This window comes from Durio zibethinus, chromosome 14 (genome assembly GCF_047325235.1).
Source record: "Durio zibethinus cultivar Kanyao isolate XHJ-2024 chromosome 14, ASM4732523v1, whole genome shotgun sequence".
Lineage (NCBI taxonomy): Eukaryota > Viridiplantae > Streptophyta > Magnoliopsida > Malvales > Malvaceae > Durio > Durio zibethinus.
Genome location: NC_143175.1, coordinates 5,183,318 through 5,200,121, shown reverse-complemented (window position 1 = coordinate 5,200,121; position 16,804 = coordinate 5,183,318). Strand labels below are relative to the sequence as shown.

General features: G+C 32.3%; 2 protein-coding genes and 1 pseudogene across 5 annotated transcripts; all 3 read left to right on the top strand.

The window, feature by feature from the left end:
• The first annotated feature begins 1,190 nt into the window (after positions 1 to 1,190).
• LOC111295444 (uncharacterized) lies at positions 1,191 to 4,883 on the top strand. The gene is made up of 4 exons (XM_022888939.2): positions 1,191 to 1,660; positions 1,761 to 1,814; positions 3,304 to 3,429; positions 4,375 to 4,883. Exons 1-4 carry the CDS (start codon positions 1,292 to 1,294, stop codon positions 4,552 to 4,554), a joined length of 729 nt encoding a protein of 242 aa, XP_022744674.1. The 5' UTR covers positions 1,191 to 1,291; the 3' UTR covers positions 4,555 to 4,883.
• Positions 4,884 to 6,124: 1,241 nt separating this feature from the next.
• LOC111295396 (wall-associated receptor kinase-like 1 pseudogene) lies at positions 6,125 to 8,852 on the top strand (annotated as a pseudogene). The gene is made up of 2 exons (XR_016327435.1): positions 6,125 to 6,381; positions 7,556 to 8,852. The product of XR_016327435.1 is annotated as a wall-associated receptor kinase-like 1 pseudogene (transcript).
• Positions 8,853 to 9,741: 889 nt separating this feature from the next.
• LOC111293585 (flavin mononucleotide hydrolase 1, chloroplatic-like) lies at positions 9,742 to 16,669 on the top strand. Of its 3 annotated transcripts, none has more exons than XR_016327434.1 (7): positions 9,742 to 9,991; positions 10,153 to 10,228; positions 11,620 to 11,671; positions 13,949 to 14,063; positions 14,147 to 14,217; positions 15,589 to 15,803; positions 16,454 to 16,669. XR_016327434.1 is itself a non-coding variant. In XM_022886348.2 (7 exons), the coding sequence occupies exons 1-7, from the start codon at positions 9,744 to 9,746 to the stop codon at positions 16,614 to 16,616; spliced, it is 813 nt and encodes a 270-aa protein (XP_022742083.2). In that variant the 5' UTR covers positions 9,742 to 9,743; the 3' UTR covers positions 16,617 to 16,669. The 3 variants fall into 3 exon arrangements, 2 of the variants coding, with proteins under 2 accessions (XP_022742083.2, XP_022742084.2); XM_022886348.2 differs by having other exon boundaries at positions 15,589 to 15,676; XM_022886349.2 differs by having other exon boundaries at positions 15,589 to 15,676; positions 16,446 to 16,669.
• Positions 16,670 to 16,804: the final 135 nt, after the last annotated feature.

The following is a 16,804-nucleotide window of genomic DNA, read 5'->3' as shown; positions in this document are numbered from 1 at the left end:
TCATAAGCTTTCCTTCCAAAAATAAAAATTACCTTTTGCATCAATTAATGTTTTGAGTTAGCAAAAAAAAAATTTTTTTATAGTGCAATTCTATGAAGCCTTCATTATTTTTTTTAATCCAATCAAAATGATAAGTAAACCATTTTTAATGAATTACTTTGATATTTCATCATTGAGATTATAACAATAACAATAAATTAAGTCTTATATCTTATAATTTTAAGATTATTTATATAAAAAATCAAAAAATTATCATTGAGATTAATTGTTATAAATATTTAAACACTTTAAATGATATAAATGTGTAAATTATTTATTTTCTCTTCTACATTGTTGAATCTCTAAATCCATAATATTATAATTTTTTAAAAATAATTATATATTAATTATACTTTCATAACGAAGTACAGACGCTCACCAAATTAAGATCCAAGATTCATAGTTATGAGAGGCATCTCATCATGGAATTGAATTTTATCGGGATGGTGCTTGATTTTGATTTGGCATGCACCAAAAATATTAGAATGGTTAGGCATGCCTCCTACAAGCTATGCAATACGCTTCAGAGCATTTGTACGTATAAGAGTAAAATTTTGTACCTTTAAATTTGATTTTTCATAAATCAAGTAACTGTATTAGGTTGAAGTGAATTTAGACTTGTGAGACTAAATTCTATAGTCCAAATTTATTGGTTATTTTTATCCAATTAATCTTATTTATTAGAATTTTTAATAGTCTTTCGCCTTTTAATTTATATTTTTATATAAAATATAAAAATTTATATGAAAATTATATATTATAATTTATATTAATATAAAAATATAAAATATATTTTTTATTTTATTAAATTTATATAAAATTATTATTAAAATTTTAAATTATATTATATTTATATTTTATTTTTATATTATATTTATATAGTATGACGATATCATATTTTATATTATTAAATTTACTTTATATTTTATTTTGTAAAAAAAAATTTAATAAATCATTCTTATCTTTTTTTTTTCCAAGAAATAGTTTTTACCTTTTTATTTTTCAAAATAAAATTTACGGTAGAAAATTATACAACACCTTTTTTTTTTTTTTTTTTTGGTAAAAACTAAAAATTAAGAACACACTTTTCTTTGTTTTTTAAGGAGAGAGATGGTTAGCTGTTTAACTTAGCGGCAAACGGCGAGTTTTAAGTGTTCACTAAGAGTCTAAAATATATTTAAAAGGGCAAAAACAGAAAGGAAAAATTGGAAAGTGAGAAAAACAAAAAATTCGTAATCTGAGATTCTGGGTTATGGCCACAGCTCTGCCATCAACGGCATGGCACACGATAAAGTTTCAGCCGCACCCTCTGCTTCCTCAGCAGCGACGTCGCTTATTAGTCCAATCCTTTAGGCGGAGCGACTTCGACACCTTCACTCGCCGCATGGCCTCCGGTGAGGCCTGGAAGGATGCTTGGCGAACCGCCAACGACGGCTTCGAGCAATTCGTCTTCGAAGCTAAAAAGACTGCTGAACGCTTAGACCGCCAGTACTCCGTTTCCCGCCGACTCTCCTCCGTAGTCCGATCCGCCACTGACCGTGCTCGTGAAATCGATAGGGAGTTCGAGATTGGACTCCGTTGGCGGACTTTTACTATGGATTTTAGTAGAAATTGGCCTAGGGTTCGTGTTTTCCTTTATTTCTTATTCTAATTTTAATTTTTTTATTTGTAACTTTTAAACTAACTAATTATTTTGGGGGATTTTGTGAATATGGTTGCAGTACAGGAAGCAGCTGAATGATTTCTTGGATACTCCATTAGGAAAAAGTTTTGCTGTAAGTAACATTCGGTTAAGTTTCAACTTTACTAGCTTTAATGGGTAAAATACACTTAGCCCATGTGGTTTCATAGAAAATATCGCTTACCCCTTTAGTTTGAAAATCCTAGTTCCAAAACGCCCTCTTATCCTGTGAGTTTGGTGAAAAATACACTAACCTGTGTTATTCATTAAGTCAATTTTAAATGAAAAAGCAAATATCCTTTGTCAATTAAAGATAAGTTTAAAATATTTAACATGAGCTTGAATTAGAATATAACTGGATTAGAATTTTGTGTATGTTTTACCAAACCACAGGGGATAAGAGGGTGTTTTTCCAACTAAAGAGGGTAAATGTATTTTTTTTAATCAAACCTCAGGGGTTAAATATACTTTTTCCTACTGTCATCGGTAATTTTTATTTTTTATAGGTTCAATTTCATTGTTGCTTCCAAAAATAAAGATTGTCATGAAGCAAAAGAAAATAGAAAATGAAAAATTATGTGCTAATTTAATGTGTAATTCACTAGGATGCATGATTAATTCAAAGGTTATTGTTTCATTTGAAAGTAAACTCATGCATTTTACTATTTATATGAAAGTTATATTCTTAAATTTTTAATTTTTCAAAAATGTTCATTGCATTTTACATCCAAATGTGCCTTTAGCTTTTGAAAGCAAGAAATCAAAGCCAAAAAGTAAGTAGAAAAAGGAACAGTTTGATAGAGCTTAGGAACGCATGTTTTTTATGATAACAATTCCCCCCCCCCCCCCCCTTGGGGGGTCTCCTTTTAAAAATGATTCTGTTGTGAAAGAAGTTGGTAAGATAGGTTGTTGTGTGGTGGGGGTTGTTAAGTAATTGGTGAAGTCCAAAAACTCCTTAAAATTAAAACTATCGTGACCTATACTTTAATTTGTAATATACAATATCATGTTTTCATTGCCTGTAACTAGTTAAAGAGGATGAACCTTTTACATCTCTTAACATCTGTTAAGTAGAAGATATCCAACATCAGTTGTTTTTGGAGTTTATAATTGCCTTCTATCAAAGTCTAGCTTCAACACCTGTTACAAGTTGGTTTTAGGTTGAATACTTCATATGCCCAAGTGTTTGTTTACTTCATTTTGGGAGTCCATGTTACAGGCCTATTATTCTCAGTGGTTCTATTGGGCCTACATGTAAGGGAGAGTCATGTGGTCTTGCATGTCATGTCAGTTGTATCTGGGTTTGTATGGGTGGCCTTATATTCAAGTTAGGTCACAACTTATTATTAATTGGTTAAAGGTAAGATGCCTATGACTCTCATAATCTTATTCTTCAATATCTTTTGCCTGGAAATTTAATCTTTTCAAGGTGTTTTTCTTCAAAGCAGAGAATTGAGTCATTGAATTTCTATTGAAAGTTTTAATCAGGAAGTGATAGGATTGAGATAAATTGTTTGTATTGGTTATAGATCATTAGCTAACTCATTTCAGGGTAATAAGAGTTTTCTTTTATCTGTTTGCAGACAATTTTCTTCCTTTGGTTTGCATTATCTGGTTGGCTGTTCCGATTTTTAATATGTGCCATATGGATACTGCCATTTGCTGGACCTCTTCTTATTGGGACTGTTGCCAATAATCTTGTTATTAAGGTATCACTTATTTTTATAACACAACACATATAATGCAGGAAAAAAATGATGACTTGCATAACATATGTGTTCATCTTTCTAACATTTATTTGTTTAGTTTTTATTCCTTCTTTTCCCTGTAAAAGGTGACAGTAGTAAGTTCTGGTCATAACATATGGAACCATATGATCAAAATCAAAGTCTTGTCATGCATGTAATTCTTTAGTTCTACTTTATTAGTAGCTGAAAAAATATTTTACTCACTATTTTGATGATTACAGCTAAAGTTTCTTCAATGTGGTTATTTAGATGCAGAATGGTAACAATGGATGTTCATAACTTCTAACATTTCTTTTCCTTGTTGTTATTACTATCCTTACAACATTGAGTTTCTAGGAAGATCTTCCTTCTAGTAACATATATCATTGTTAGCTTGGTTTCATTGTGAGGAGTAATGTGAAAATAAAACGTAGAAACTAGAATTAACAATTCTTTTGCGGTTGATTTCAATGATAAAATCTTTTATTAATCAGGTTTTCTTTATAAAAATTTGTTTCGTGTCCTTTTTTTTTCTTTTCAGTGGTTTAGTTTGACAAGTTCTAGAATTTATGCTAGTGAGTTTGTCAAGTTGTTGGATGGATTCAAGTGGGAATGTGGAGCTTTTAGGGCATAACATTGTGTTAGTTTGTTTATAATGGTGTATTGTATCTGAGTAAACTTTTGACCATGTATATTCCTTGAGAAGGGAACCAAAATTTGGTAGCAGAAACAACCTAGGGTCCATTTATTCACAACTTCATTGCAAATACGTTTTAAAACTTCTTCATTTTGTTCGTGGTTTGGTTTATGTCAATATGCTTTACAGTGTGTGTTCAGAAATCCATGTATTACCTTCAATCAACTTTTGTTTTAGTCATAAACATTATTTGAAATGGCTTTCTGGCCTTTCTATGATAAATTGGACAGGGTGCTTGTCCAGCTTGTAAGAGGCAGTTTGTTGGTTATAAAAACCAAATAATACGGTGTGCGAGCTGTGGAAACATTGTATGGCAACCAGAAGGCGACTTCTTTCGCAGAGACAGCAGGGGCACCGCTTCAAGAAAGTCTGAACCTGAAATTATTGACGTTGAGTTTGAGGAGAAATGACAAGATGTTCTAAGAATATACAAGTGATCTTTTGCTTCCTGTGGAGTCAAATGAGACTGAACGGCAATTTTTGCTCATTTCTTTGGATATTTAGTTTCTTTGAAAATCTGCTGTTGCTATTAGTGTCTGTACTGTATAGTATCATTCTCAGTAGTAATCTCTCACTTAAAAGACAAAGGAAACTTAAAGAAAAAAATGGTAATCTTTTGTTCATAGAAAATGTTTCATTTGATAGGGAATGGCATTTAGTTTGAACTTTGGTTCCTGAAGCCGTCGAGGTTACTGTTGTAGACAAATGCTTTCAGTTTATGGAAGAATTTTTATTTCTATTTGATTGAAGAATTAATTTGTTATTTGAATTATGAATTATATTACTTTTAATGATTTGGTATTTATAAAAAAAATTATATGTATTTAAACTTTCTTTTTCGTCAAATTTGTTTGTATATTGACTAACATTGTTAGTCAAAATATTGATATGATAAATATTAATCAATAAAAATATTTCATATATTATTATATTATTGATTTTTTATTTCGTATCAAGTTATCCTTAAACAATATTAGTAATATTAGTGTGCAGGATAAAATGATTGGTGAAAACAAAATTTAAGTATTTAATCATGAAATTTTTATAGATATTAAATTGCAAAAAATAATATAATTTATTTTAGCATAAGTGAAAAAGATTTCAAAACAATGGACGACATTGGAGGGCAGTAGAAATCCTGGAAATCATGATAGAATTAGAATATCATACAAAATAGTTTACCCAGCACCAACCTATGCTTATGTGTGGCATGTCCAACTTGATGTTATTTTCATGTAGATAAAATAATGACAAATTTTGAGACTTGCAATCATTCTATATACTATCAAATATCATGATTGGTTCAGTAAAAGTTTGCAAAAACAAAATAAATAAAAACATTTATCTGATTGATTTCCATCACGATTAGTGTTGTGATATTATATATTAAAAAAGAAGACTGGGCCAAGGCATTTTTTCAGAAGAACCCACATGGATCAAGCAAATGGCAAGCGCAATCACAAAGGCCAACGGGATTGAACATCAACAGCACAACAGCTTCCTCAAACAACAAAACGAACAATTGGAAGCGTCCCATATTTGCTGTTTGACATCATGGACACCATTGTTCGTGACCCTTTTTACCATGATTGCAAGCATCCAACTGCATGGTTTGAGTTCGAAAATGGGTTCCTCGTGCTTGAATGAGTTCCATTTTCAAACTTAAGCTTGACTCAGTTAAGCCAAATGCTTTGCACATGTGATATTATTTTTATTTATATCATACATACATAAATATAGACAAACACACACGTAGATAGGAGAGAGCGTATTTCGGTTATAACTGAAATAATCGATGCAAGCCAACTTAATTAGATAAAATCGGGTCAATTATTTTAGTTTTGATTTAAAATCGGTTATTGTTCCGGTTTAATCAAATTATTCGGTCGGTTTTTTATTTTTATAAATACGGTGATGTAAATAGTAACTCATCCAATAAAAAAACAGATGATAATTAAATATTTAAAACAATTAATAACCTTAGCCCCAAAATCCCTTTTTCCTTTCCAGGTTCTTGACTCCTCTGACCTCTGACCTCTGACCCTTTTTCTTCAATCTTTTTTCTTAACTCACCTCTGATTCGTCTCTTTCTTCTCTAATTTCTTCATGACTCCCCTCTAACCCTCTGATTTCATCCCTGGTTTGATTCAATTCTTCCTCCATCCTGCACCAGCAGCTTCGATACCAGTACCACTGATCCACAGCACCAGGCGGCAAGCATCTTTCCCCCGGCAAAGGTTAGTGACTCACAACTTCTACTTGTTGATTTAGCATTTCTCATTCTGTTGATGTTCTTTTTCCTTTTATGTCTCTTTGACCCAACCCATGTTGTTGTTTTATTTATAATATTATGAGATTAATATGAGTAGTGTTGATTAATAGTCTTCAAATTCTTAAAGAATTTGCTGCTTAACATTAAAACCGATACAATTAGGTGAAATACAGATTTGGTAAATCAATAAAACCATTGCAACCGACCGAATTAAATAGATTCGATTAATTTCGGTTATTATTCGCTTAGTTAGTCGGTCGGTCGGTCGGTCGGTTATTCTTGAGATTAATAGGTTAAATCGGTTTTGGAAACTAACCCATAAAAAAACCGGCCTGCCCGGTTGCTCTGCCTTACACGCGCAAAATGGTTTAGTTTTATGTAGCCTAGAACCTAATATAACATAATATAATATACTATAATACTCCTCTGTTTTATTTTTTTGTCTTTTTTTTTATGTCCCAAAATTATGTTTTATTTTCTTTTTTGAATATTTAAAACTCTTACTTTTTTATATTTTAAAATTAATTTTTATGATTTTTTTTACTTTTTATATTAAAAATTATGAAACTTTAATTTTATTAAAAGTTTTAAATTTTAATACTAAATACATTGAAATCAAAAATTTTTTTTTAAACTCCGTAAAAATCAATAACTGACAAATATTTTGGGACAAATAGAGTATAATATATGTATTTTACTAGAAATTTATGCATTTTAAAATGCTTGATTAGCCTTGCCAGCGTCAGCAGTGGCAGAGACTAGTTTAACTATTTCCTGGTAGCTTGCACGCTGGCTTGCCTCAGTTACATCCAAGTTTGAGGAAGAATCAAGAAAAATTATGCAATGCAGATGCAAGGAAAGGGAAGTATGGTGGCTAGGAGTCAAATCTTTTCCTAAGTAAAATTATCTAAGCATTTAGACATTGTCTACTTTGCCATGTCGGGTTATAATTCTATGTATAAGATCATGAACTATGCTTGTAATATCAACAATTAGATAAAATATTATCAACAATCATATTGAGAGTTGTAGCATGATATGTAATGCTAATATCATTGTTTTCTTTATTTTAGCATGAGATTTCACTTGCACCCCAACATATAGTCATGTTCAAGCCCTTTTTCATTCGTTCTATTCAGGTTACCTTCTTCGACAGTGGCAGATTCATGATTTTTTCTTGGGGGTGTCTACTTTTGCTGGGTGTTTGCAGGCTGTAGGCTGTGGTTGGTTATAGGTAATGGAAGTAAGTAGAGTGATTAGGAAATTAAGAAAGATATGCTTAGGGAAAAAATTTGGGGGTACCTCTATATCTGCATCCAGCCGTGAACAAGAAAACTACATCCGCAACGGAGCCACCTTATTAGAGAAGCAAATGACCCTTTTCCAGGGGAAAAGCTTCTATAGCGAGCCACTCAGGATATTTTCTTACAAGGATATCAGACAAGCTACAAACAACTTTGACCAGGACCTTATCATTGGCACTCAAATTGCTACAGTGTACAAAGGAATCATGGAAAATGGGAGAGTCGCTATCAAAGTACATGAAAGCCTTGCTCCTACTGAGGGTATTATTGATTTTTTCTTGAACCAGGTAACAATAAAACAAGTAATCAACCACAAGAATGTGGTGAGACTCTATGGCTGCTGCTTGGAAACTGAAATACCGGTCCTGGTTTTTGAGTTTCTATCAAACGGGACTCTCTATGATAATCTTCATAGAAGGAACCCAAACTCTTGCTCAATCTCTTGGTCAGATCGTGTAAGAATTGCTGGAGAGATATCCTATGCACTCTCCTACATGCATTTAGGTTCATTAAAGCCTATTGTTCATCTGGATGTTAAAACTATGAACATATTTTTGGATGAGCATTTCACAGCCAAATTATCAAACTTCGGATTCTCAACCCCTATATCCCCTGAAGAGACCGTCCACAGCTGGGAAGCCTTGGGCACATACGGATACATGGACCCCGAATACCAAGACACATTGCGTGTCAATGAGAAATGTGATGTTTATAGCTTTGGGGTAGTGCTAATAGAACTGTTGACAGCCATTGATCCCTCTGCAATTTCATTTGGCTTGGCTAATTACTTTGTTCCTTTTGTAGAAGAGAACCGCTTAAACCAAGTCATAGATAGTAGAGTTCTCGAAGAAGGAAGCAGAGAAGAAATTCAAGCATTTGCAGCACTTGCATTCAAGTGTGTTGGGAAAAAGGGAGATGAGAGACCGACAATGAAAGAGGCAGCCTTGGAGCTCAGGAGGATTCACCTTCTTGTAAGATCTTACTAAAAAAAAAAATGGCAGAACAAGTTGCTGATTCTTATGTGCTTATTTGATTTTGTGGTCTCAATAATTACTTGTAATTTGGTTTGGTTTATGATGTGATGTAAACTTGATTGGAAGGTCATTTAATTAGTATTTTGTTTTTGTATGGATTTTATGGGACTGCATTTCACAATCCTAGAAATAAATTTTAAGAATTACTTAAAAATATTATCATAAATCCAAAGTTTTGGATTAAAGCACTTGTAGGCTTGTAGCAAAATAATAAAAAAATAAAATCGAAAAAATAAAAAATTTGAGTTTGGTGATTGATAGGAAACTAAAAAAATAAATAAATAGCCATGTATAGTATATATTATAAAAAATTAACTATTAATTTCATAAGATTGATTTTGAGTTTAAGTAACATCTCTTTATATATGTAAAGTACTATTTATGTTTTTATTTAAAATTTTTCATGTTTAATACAATTTTTATATAAATGTTATATTTATCATTATATTATGCAAATTATTTAATGACATTTTTTTCTTTAAATGTTACTAAAATCTTGTATAATATTTTGGTTAAATCCATATAAAATGCTATTTAAACAGTAAAGAGAGATTGCAAATCATTTTTTAATAGCATTGATTTGAAAAAAATGACTAAGAACAAATATATTGTACTAATATTCCAAATAATCCCATGAACAGCTCTACATATATAACGAGACATATAATAGATCTTTATAGCATAATTAATATTCAAATTAAATAAGCCCAAAGCTTTTTCATCAATGGCTTAAAAATGCATAATATTGCAAAACAAGACTTCCAATCATGATTCTAAGCCATGTTTGTCCTAGAAGAAAATTTGAAGTGGTCAAGCAATAAGAAGAAAATATATGACAAAAAAGAAAAAAGCCATTGGCAAAAAGATTGGGCCAAGGCATTTTTTCATAAGTACCCACATGGATCAAACAAATGGCCCAAACACAGAGGCCAACCCAGATTGTGCTGCAAACATTGCCCCTTCTTTCCTGAAAGGGAAAAACAATATCAATGATTGTTGCTCACATTTTGGTTGAAAAACAATTTTGGATGGCTCAATTGGTGAGAGCACCGACAATCTGGTTCCATCCTAAACTACTTCCCAAACAACCCAGAAACAGGATGGCATTGAATACCAACAACACAACAGCTTCCTTAAACAACAAAACCAACAGCAGGAAGCTTCCCATATTGCTGTTTGACATCATGGACACCACTGTTCGTGACCCTTTTTATCATGATATCCCTGCCTTCTTCGGGTAACTGCGTTTTTCATTTCCCTCCCTCATTTTGTTTTTTTTTTTTAATCCTTTTTTGGAACTGGGTCTGTCGGTTTTTGTCATTTTTTAATTTAAAACCAATATTTGCCCCCTTTTGGCAATAGTTTATGGAAGTGATCAAAGTTAAATTTGATGGTCAGAATGTCTTTGGAGGAACTAATAGACCTCAAGCATCCAACTGCATGGATGGAATTCGAAAATGGGGTGATTAATGAGGTACACTACCTAGAAATATAATGCGGAAAAGTTTAGTTATATTTCTTCAGATGTATGTTGAGGTAAGTAGTCAAATGAGAATAGTGTTGAGGGATCTTTCAAACTTTTTGATGGAGGCATCTAACAAGATTAAATATTTCTTGAAGTACGTTTCACTTGTCAATTTTTGGGATTGATTGCCATTTCAAAGCAATAAAAAGCTATGTGGATGTTGATTATCTTTGAATTGTTGTACATTGGGGTGTAAGAAGGTTGACTAGAGTTCCAGAGTAAAAGGCTGGAGATCAAGCTCTACTATAAACTTGAGGCTTGAAAACATCCTTGAGCTTGAATGAGTTCCATTTTTCAAACTTATGCTTGACTCAATTAGGCTCAAATACTTTCAATATGTGATGTTATTTTTATTTATATCATACATACATAAGTATAGTGACACACACACAGACAAAATGTTTTAATTCTAGTACACATATAATATGTATATTTCACTAGAAATTTATACATTTTTATAATGCTTGATTAGCCTTGCCAGTGCTGATCTTGAGCTTGGCTCAGTAGTGGATGAGTGTAGTTTCACAATTTCCTGAGTATATTGCACGCTGGCTTGATTCAATTTCAAGTTACACCCAAGATGGACACACTGTAGTAGTTTTGGTTTTTCTTACTTTTCCATCATTGTTGTTATCTTACATCTCTTGCAATATATTATTTGGCAGTTAAACACAAAATTAACTAGCCTTTCTTTGTAGTCCTTTTTTATCTCTGATATACTACTGGCTATTCTGATAATTTGATACAGCAGTTGAAATATTGTTCTATTAACATTTTTTTTTTCTGAATGTGTGAACTATTGCAGCTTGTCTAAACAACCAATACATGGCACAACACTTATGTATTGCTTTTAGTTAACTATCATTATGTGCATATTTATTTTTGCTCTTCTTTTATGGTAGTAGCCTTATTAGTTTTATGTCAATGTTAACCTATCCAAAACCATGATCCTTTACTATATTGACCCATATATTTGCTTCTTTGACAGAAATCTACTGGCACTTGTAAATTTCTAATCCGCCAAAAACCTACTATGAAGGATTACTTAATCATTTTAGATTCAATTTTACATTTATAAATGGAATTTTGGATTTTTATTTCTGTCTTGTACTTTCTACAAGCTTTTAGCAATATAGTTTGAGACTTAAAGAAACGCAAAATAATTCCATGCCTTTCGTCTGTGTTTTTTACTCCCTTTTCCTCTCTCTTTCCTTTCTTACTTAGATCTCTTTGGTTCAATATTGCCTCGTCTTTTGAGTCATTGCTTTCCTCCTGATTTTATTTTCTTCTCATTTATCTTCTGGTTTGGAGTGTGAGAAAGTTATCTTATTTCCTCTCAGGAGGAGCTAGCAAGCAAATTCTTTAAAGATGGAAGGCCTATTGATTTGGAAGGTTGGTTTGCATTTTTATTTCTCTATATTTTTCCTTCCATCCGTTATATGAGGTTGATTAGCATTTCATTTGATATATGTAAAATGTGCTTGATCTTAGTATAAATCTCAAATAAAATTGAATTTAAATATTATGCATTAATTCTGGCTGAGATTGTACATTGTGTCATTTTTATCTTTTTTATTGCATATGGCATATATATTTCTTTTCCATAATCTTTTAGTACCACAGTGCTAATTTTGATGGCAGTAATATCGGAAATTTACATAGCTAGGTATATAAACTGTTATGGGAAAACCGCAAAGAAAAAGGTTTAAACAATTTTGGACTCAAACATGTTGACAGTGCTGGGTTTGGAGGTAGGAATCTGAGTACTGCTAGTTAAGAAGTATGTTGAAAAGATTTGTCAAAAGTAGAAGAAACTTATTTCAGGGTTAATGGTTTGGTGACATCAAGCTAAGAGAGCATGGGAATTTAACATTTTGTGTTTGCTAAAAACTAAGCTTGGCAATTATAGTTCTTAGGGCTATTCTGTGTTATGTATTAGAACTATGCATGAACAAAAGAGCCAAACCATATTGGCATGTGGTGCTGAGCCTTCTGTACTCTTCAAAGAAAGGTTTAGGCCATTGAATATGAATGCTTATGTTGATATAATGCATAGAGATCTCAATAGGTGGCTGAGTGGATACCTGTGTAGTGTTTGCGTACATGCAACTGCATGTCAATTTAAATAGATATGAGTTTTATTGTTTATAATTCTGGATGTATATGCGTATATGTATTCATGCCTGCAATTGCTTGGTTTGTGTGGTGCTAGAGATACAGAGACAAAGAGTTAAAGAGAGCTTGCATTTATTCAGCTGTGTGTGCACATATGTTCATGTTTCATAGGCACGTGTATCCTGAACCACTGTAAAATTTTCATCCAATGAAATTAGGATATAAATTTATTAATTAGCTTGTCTTCTTTAGCTTTTAACTCTACGCAAGAGGATAAAAGAACTTTCTTAGGAATACAATAGTCTAATGAACCACAAGAACATGTAGAAACCTATGATATCATGTAGGACGATAATATTAGAAATTTAGTTCACTAATACTATTGGTATCATAAAAATACCTTTTTTTGCACAAAATGTGGAGCAGAGTCAATACGCACATGATGCAGTGTGCTCTTTTCATTTTTATTTGGTTATGGGGGTTAGATATATTGTACAATGGTAATGGGATTGAATTAGAACAGAAAAGTACTCAGTCCTGAGAGCGCTTGAGAGAGGTGGAGGGAAAGTGAAAGCATAAAGGCAGAGCAAGTTTTGATGCAGGTCCTCCTGTGAAGTAGTAACAGATAGAATCAAATGTGCAGTTGGTGGTACATGTAGAAAATATCCTACAATGGTGATTGATTTTCTAGTCTCTGGTCTCTAGAAAGACTGATGCAGGAACAAGTGCAAAATGTATGTCATCTGGTAAATGACTAGTGATTGTTACAATTATTTTTGTTCTGTTCATAATGAATATGGTGTTCGCCTTTTTTGTCAAGTAATGAAAATGTATCTGATAGATCGAATGTTTCCATACATATTTAGAAGTAATAGTAAGAAATAAAAGAAAGCAAATATTGATTTGCAAGTGAAATATAATTTTTTTAAGTATTTAAATATGCATAACTGTTATTTAATTAATAATTAATAAACTAATTGTACATAAAACTCCGCACCGTGCTTTGATGCTGTCTTACCCTTGAAAGCTGGACATGGAAGGAGAAGTAGGTTATGCTATTATAAATGCATTTCCATTCAGGTTTGTAGAAACAGATTGCATTTGTTAAATACAAGAGAAAACTATGATAGTGGTGCGTAACTGCTATTTAATTAATAATTAATAAACTAATCATACATAAAACTCCGCACCATGCTTTGATGTTGTCTTACCCTTGAGAGCTGGACATGGAAGGGGAAGTAGGTTATGCTATTATAAATGCATTTCCATTCAGGTTTATAGAAACAGATTGCATTTGTTAAATACAAGAGAAAAATATGATACCGTTGCAGTAGATTTTCAACGATGTTTTCTTCTTTGTATTTCATTTATAATTTAAGTGTGTGTCCATTAAATATATCTGATATTTAGATACCGTTGCAGTAGATTTTCAACAATGTTTTCTTCTTTGTATTTAATTTATAATTTAAGAGTGTGTCCATTAAATATATCTGATATTTTTATGTTGGTCTTCCTAATTATCTAAATATGTTAATTTCTCTAACTTTCTTTCAGGCCTAAAAAATTGTGTGAGAAAAGGATATTCCTACATAGAAGGAGTAGAGCGGTTGCTTCAAGCTTTGAAGCAAAACAACTATGAGATGCATGCTTTCACAAATTACCCCATTTGGTAAGGTGGAACAGCTCTTCTGGTTCGTTCTGATTCAGTAGTTTATTAATTAAAGATATGTACATGTGTATTTATTTTTTCAGGTACAAGATAATTGAGGACAAGTTAAAAATTTCAAATTATTTATACTGGACATTTTGTTCATGCGTGTATGGTATGTTCAAAGACTTAACTATTCTCCAATTCGCTCAAATATTCTCCTATTCACTCAGTGGTATTGTTGACATTTCACTGTCTTTATCTGTCTGTTGGATGCACATTTTCACAAGAGCTGGTGTTTGTTTATGGTGTCTGTTCTACTTCCGGCTTGGATTGATTGTGTTAATTGTGTATCTGTTATGTTTTGTTGTCTCTATTTTTTTAGTTTTAAGTTGACTTTTACTGTTTCGTTTATAAAAGCTTGATAATGTTGTTTGTGGAGATTTGATGTTAGTGTGGACTGTAGTAAAACTCTTGCATATGGTCTTCTTTAGATATTCTCTAATTCCTGTCCAGATTAAAATATTTCTTCCGCACAGAATGATTGAATCTCTGTAATTTCTATATCCAAATATAGAATGTCTATTCTAAATTTATTTCTTTTAGTTCATAATTCCTTATCTGTTCCCTAATGTTTCATAATAACCTCTAAATAATTATGCAGAATGTGATTTCCTCACTCTTTACCCTCTTTCTTTCTGAAGTCATGGTAAGAAATCTAAAGCTAATGGTGAATGCTGTCTGTTCATAATGGTTAATTTTGCTGATTTAGTCCTGAATGATGTGTAGTTTATCAGGCTGATGTGTGATGCATTATGAAAGTTCTAAGCAAAGGAGTCTACATCTAGTTTTTATTTCAGCTGAAAAGATAATTAGTGCTTAATGCCTTCTAATTTGTGTTATGCTATGTGGGTTATTCTTCCCATTTATTTATTACACTGATGTGGGCACATTGTCATTCCATTTCTGCTCTGCTTCTAACTGGATTTGAGTCTATCTAAATTTTCAGAGTTGATCATATGAATGTGGCATCACCATGAAAATGAACTGTATACACAGAGGGTACCTAATAAAGGGATGTAAATTTCCCAATTTTCCCTCGGTTACATTCTGTTCCCATTCTGTTCCCGTTCTGTTTATCTTGTTGAACATGAAATAAAAGTTAGTGGTGCCTGTACCATTCTTGTGTTCTATAATTGTTAATCCAACATATCATCACTTCTATACTTCTGCTAAGTGATCAACTCCTAGTATTTGGTTCATTACTGCCACTTGCAGAAGCAAGTGAGCAGTCATGTTGCCTTTGAATTCATCATTCAAAGACAAATGATGCAAAAATATCTATTTGTCTCTAACACAAGATTTTCCTTTTTTTATTTTTCAGTCTCCTTAAATATTTCAATATTTTAAAATACTGTATAGCTGTCACTAATTGTGTTCTTGAGAAAATATGTATATCTGGAGATGATATTACCTGTTTTGTGGCTGTTAAATAGCTCATTCTGCTACAGTGAATGATTCTGATTACCGTGCTCCGTGCATCCAGGAAAGAGGAAGCCTGATCCTGATTTCTATTTGGCTGTTGTGCAACATCTTAAAGTTGATCCTGCGAGCTGTATATTCATTGATGACAGGTATCATCCTTGACTACTTCCCACTGAGGAGGCACTTCTAATATGATCTAAAACCAGTTGTAGCGGATATTAAAAAAAAACCCTGATTTTATGGAAAAAACCATGGGAACACCTGTCAGTGCTAAAGGTAAGCAGTAGAAAATTCTCTTCTTATGGCCTGTGTCTGAACCCATGAACACATATGGATGCATGTGTTGTTTCAGACCAATGCCTTCGTGCATCTATTGGGTTTGCATGGGAGTTTTCTGGTATGGATGTGTCTGTGCACAATCATTCTTGTCTCATATTTTGTGTAGGGCATTTAAGAGAAAATTTTGTTATAGTATAATGCACATTTAACATTGCTTGTGGGCTAATTTCTATGTGCCACTTTTTTGGGGTACAAGTGATGACATGAAGTCCCATTGTATTATTTTCACTCTGGTCATCATAGGCTTTTCTTTGAAGGAAACTTGTATCTTTCTCTAATGCTTTTAAGCAAACTTTGAAAAGCAACTTTGATATATATATATATATATATATATATATATATATATATATTATATTCATGCAATAACTCAAAAGTAATACTTTTAATTTCCTATTAGATGTAATATTAGCATGGAAAAATAAAAGTTGAGGAAAACATGCCACAAATATCTTAGAACTATTTCACTGGTTTGGCATGCATGTGTATCGCTCTGAGAAACGTGCACATACACACATTACTTCACTTTCTTAGAACAGTTACTCTCTTATAGCTTCACTTACTAAAATGTGGCATGGTAAGCGTCTCAGGATCAAAAACGTTGAGGCTGCTGTAAGAGTTGGCATTACTGGTCTTCATTTCAAGAACGCAGATTTACTACGGCAAGAGCTTCTGCGGTTAGGGGTTGACATTCCAATAGATGGAGATGTAAGTGAGGATCAACTTAAGCCTGCTGAAGGACAGACATTGTAATATCTAAACTTACACATATTAAACTATATATCAGTGTTAGTGTTTTTTTGGTATTCTGCCTTCTTAAGATTGATCCATTACGTTTTTTTTTAATAAATACCATTCTTTGCACTGGGTATCCTTTGAATAAATGATACTCTGATTGCAAAATCTTTATACTTAAACGTACGGCCTTAGTGCAATTAGCA

Coding starts and splice junctions, on each gene's coding strand:
- LOC111295444 (XM_022888939.2), top strand. CDS start 1,292: ATGGCCACAGCTCTGCCATCAACGGCATGGCACACGATAAAGTTTCAG. Junction 1,661..1,760: donor TTAGTAGAAATTGGCCTAGG/GTTCGTGTTTTC, acceptor ATATGGTTGCAG/TACAGGAAGCAGCTGAATGA. Junction 1,815..3,303: donor CATTAGGAAAAAGTTTTGCT/GTAAGTAACATT, acceptor ATCTGTTTGCAG/ACAATTTTCTTCCTTTGGTT.
- LOC111293585 (XM_022886348.2), top strand. CDS start 9,744: ATGATTGTTGCTCACATTTTGGTTGAAAAACAATTTTGGATGGCTCAA. Junction 9,992..10,152: donor GATATCCCTGCCTTCTTCGG/GTAACTGCGTTT, acceptor TTTGATGGTCAG/AATGTCTTTGGAGGAACTAA. Junction 15,677..16,453: donor TGTATATTCATTGATGACAG/GTATCATCCTTG, acceptor TAAGCGTCTCAG/GATCAAAAACGTTGAGGCTG.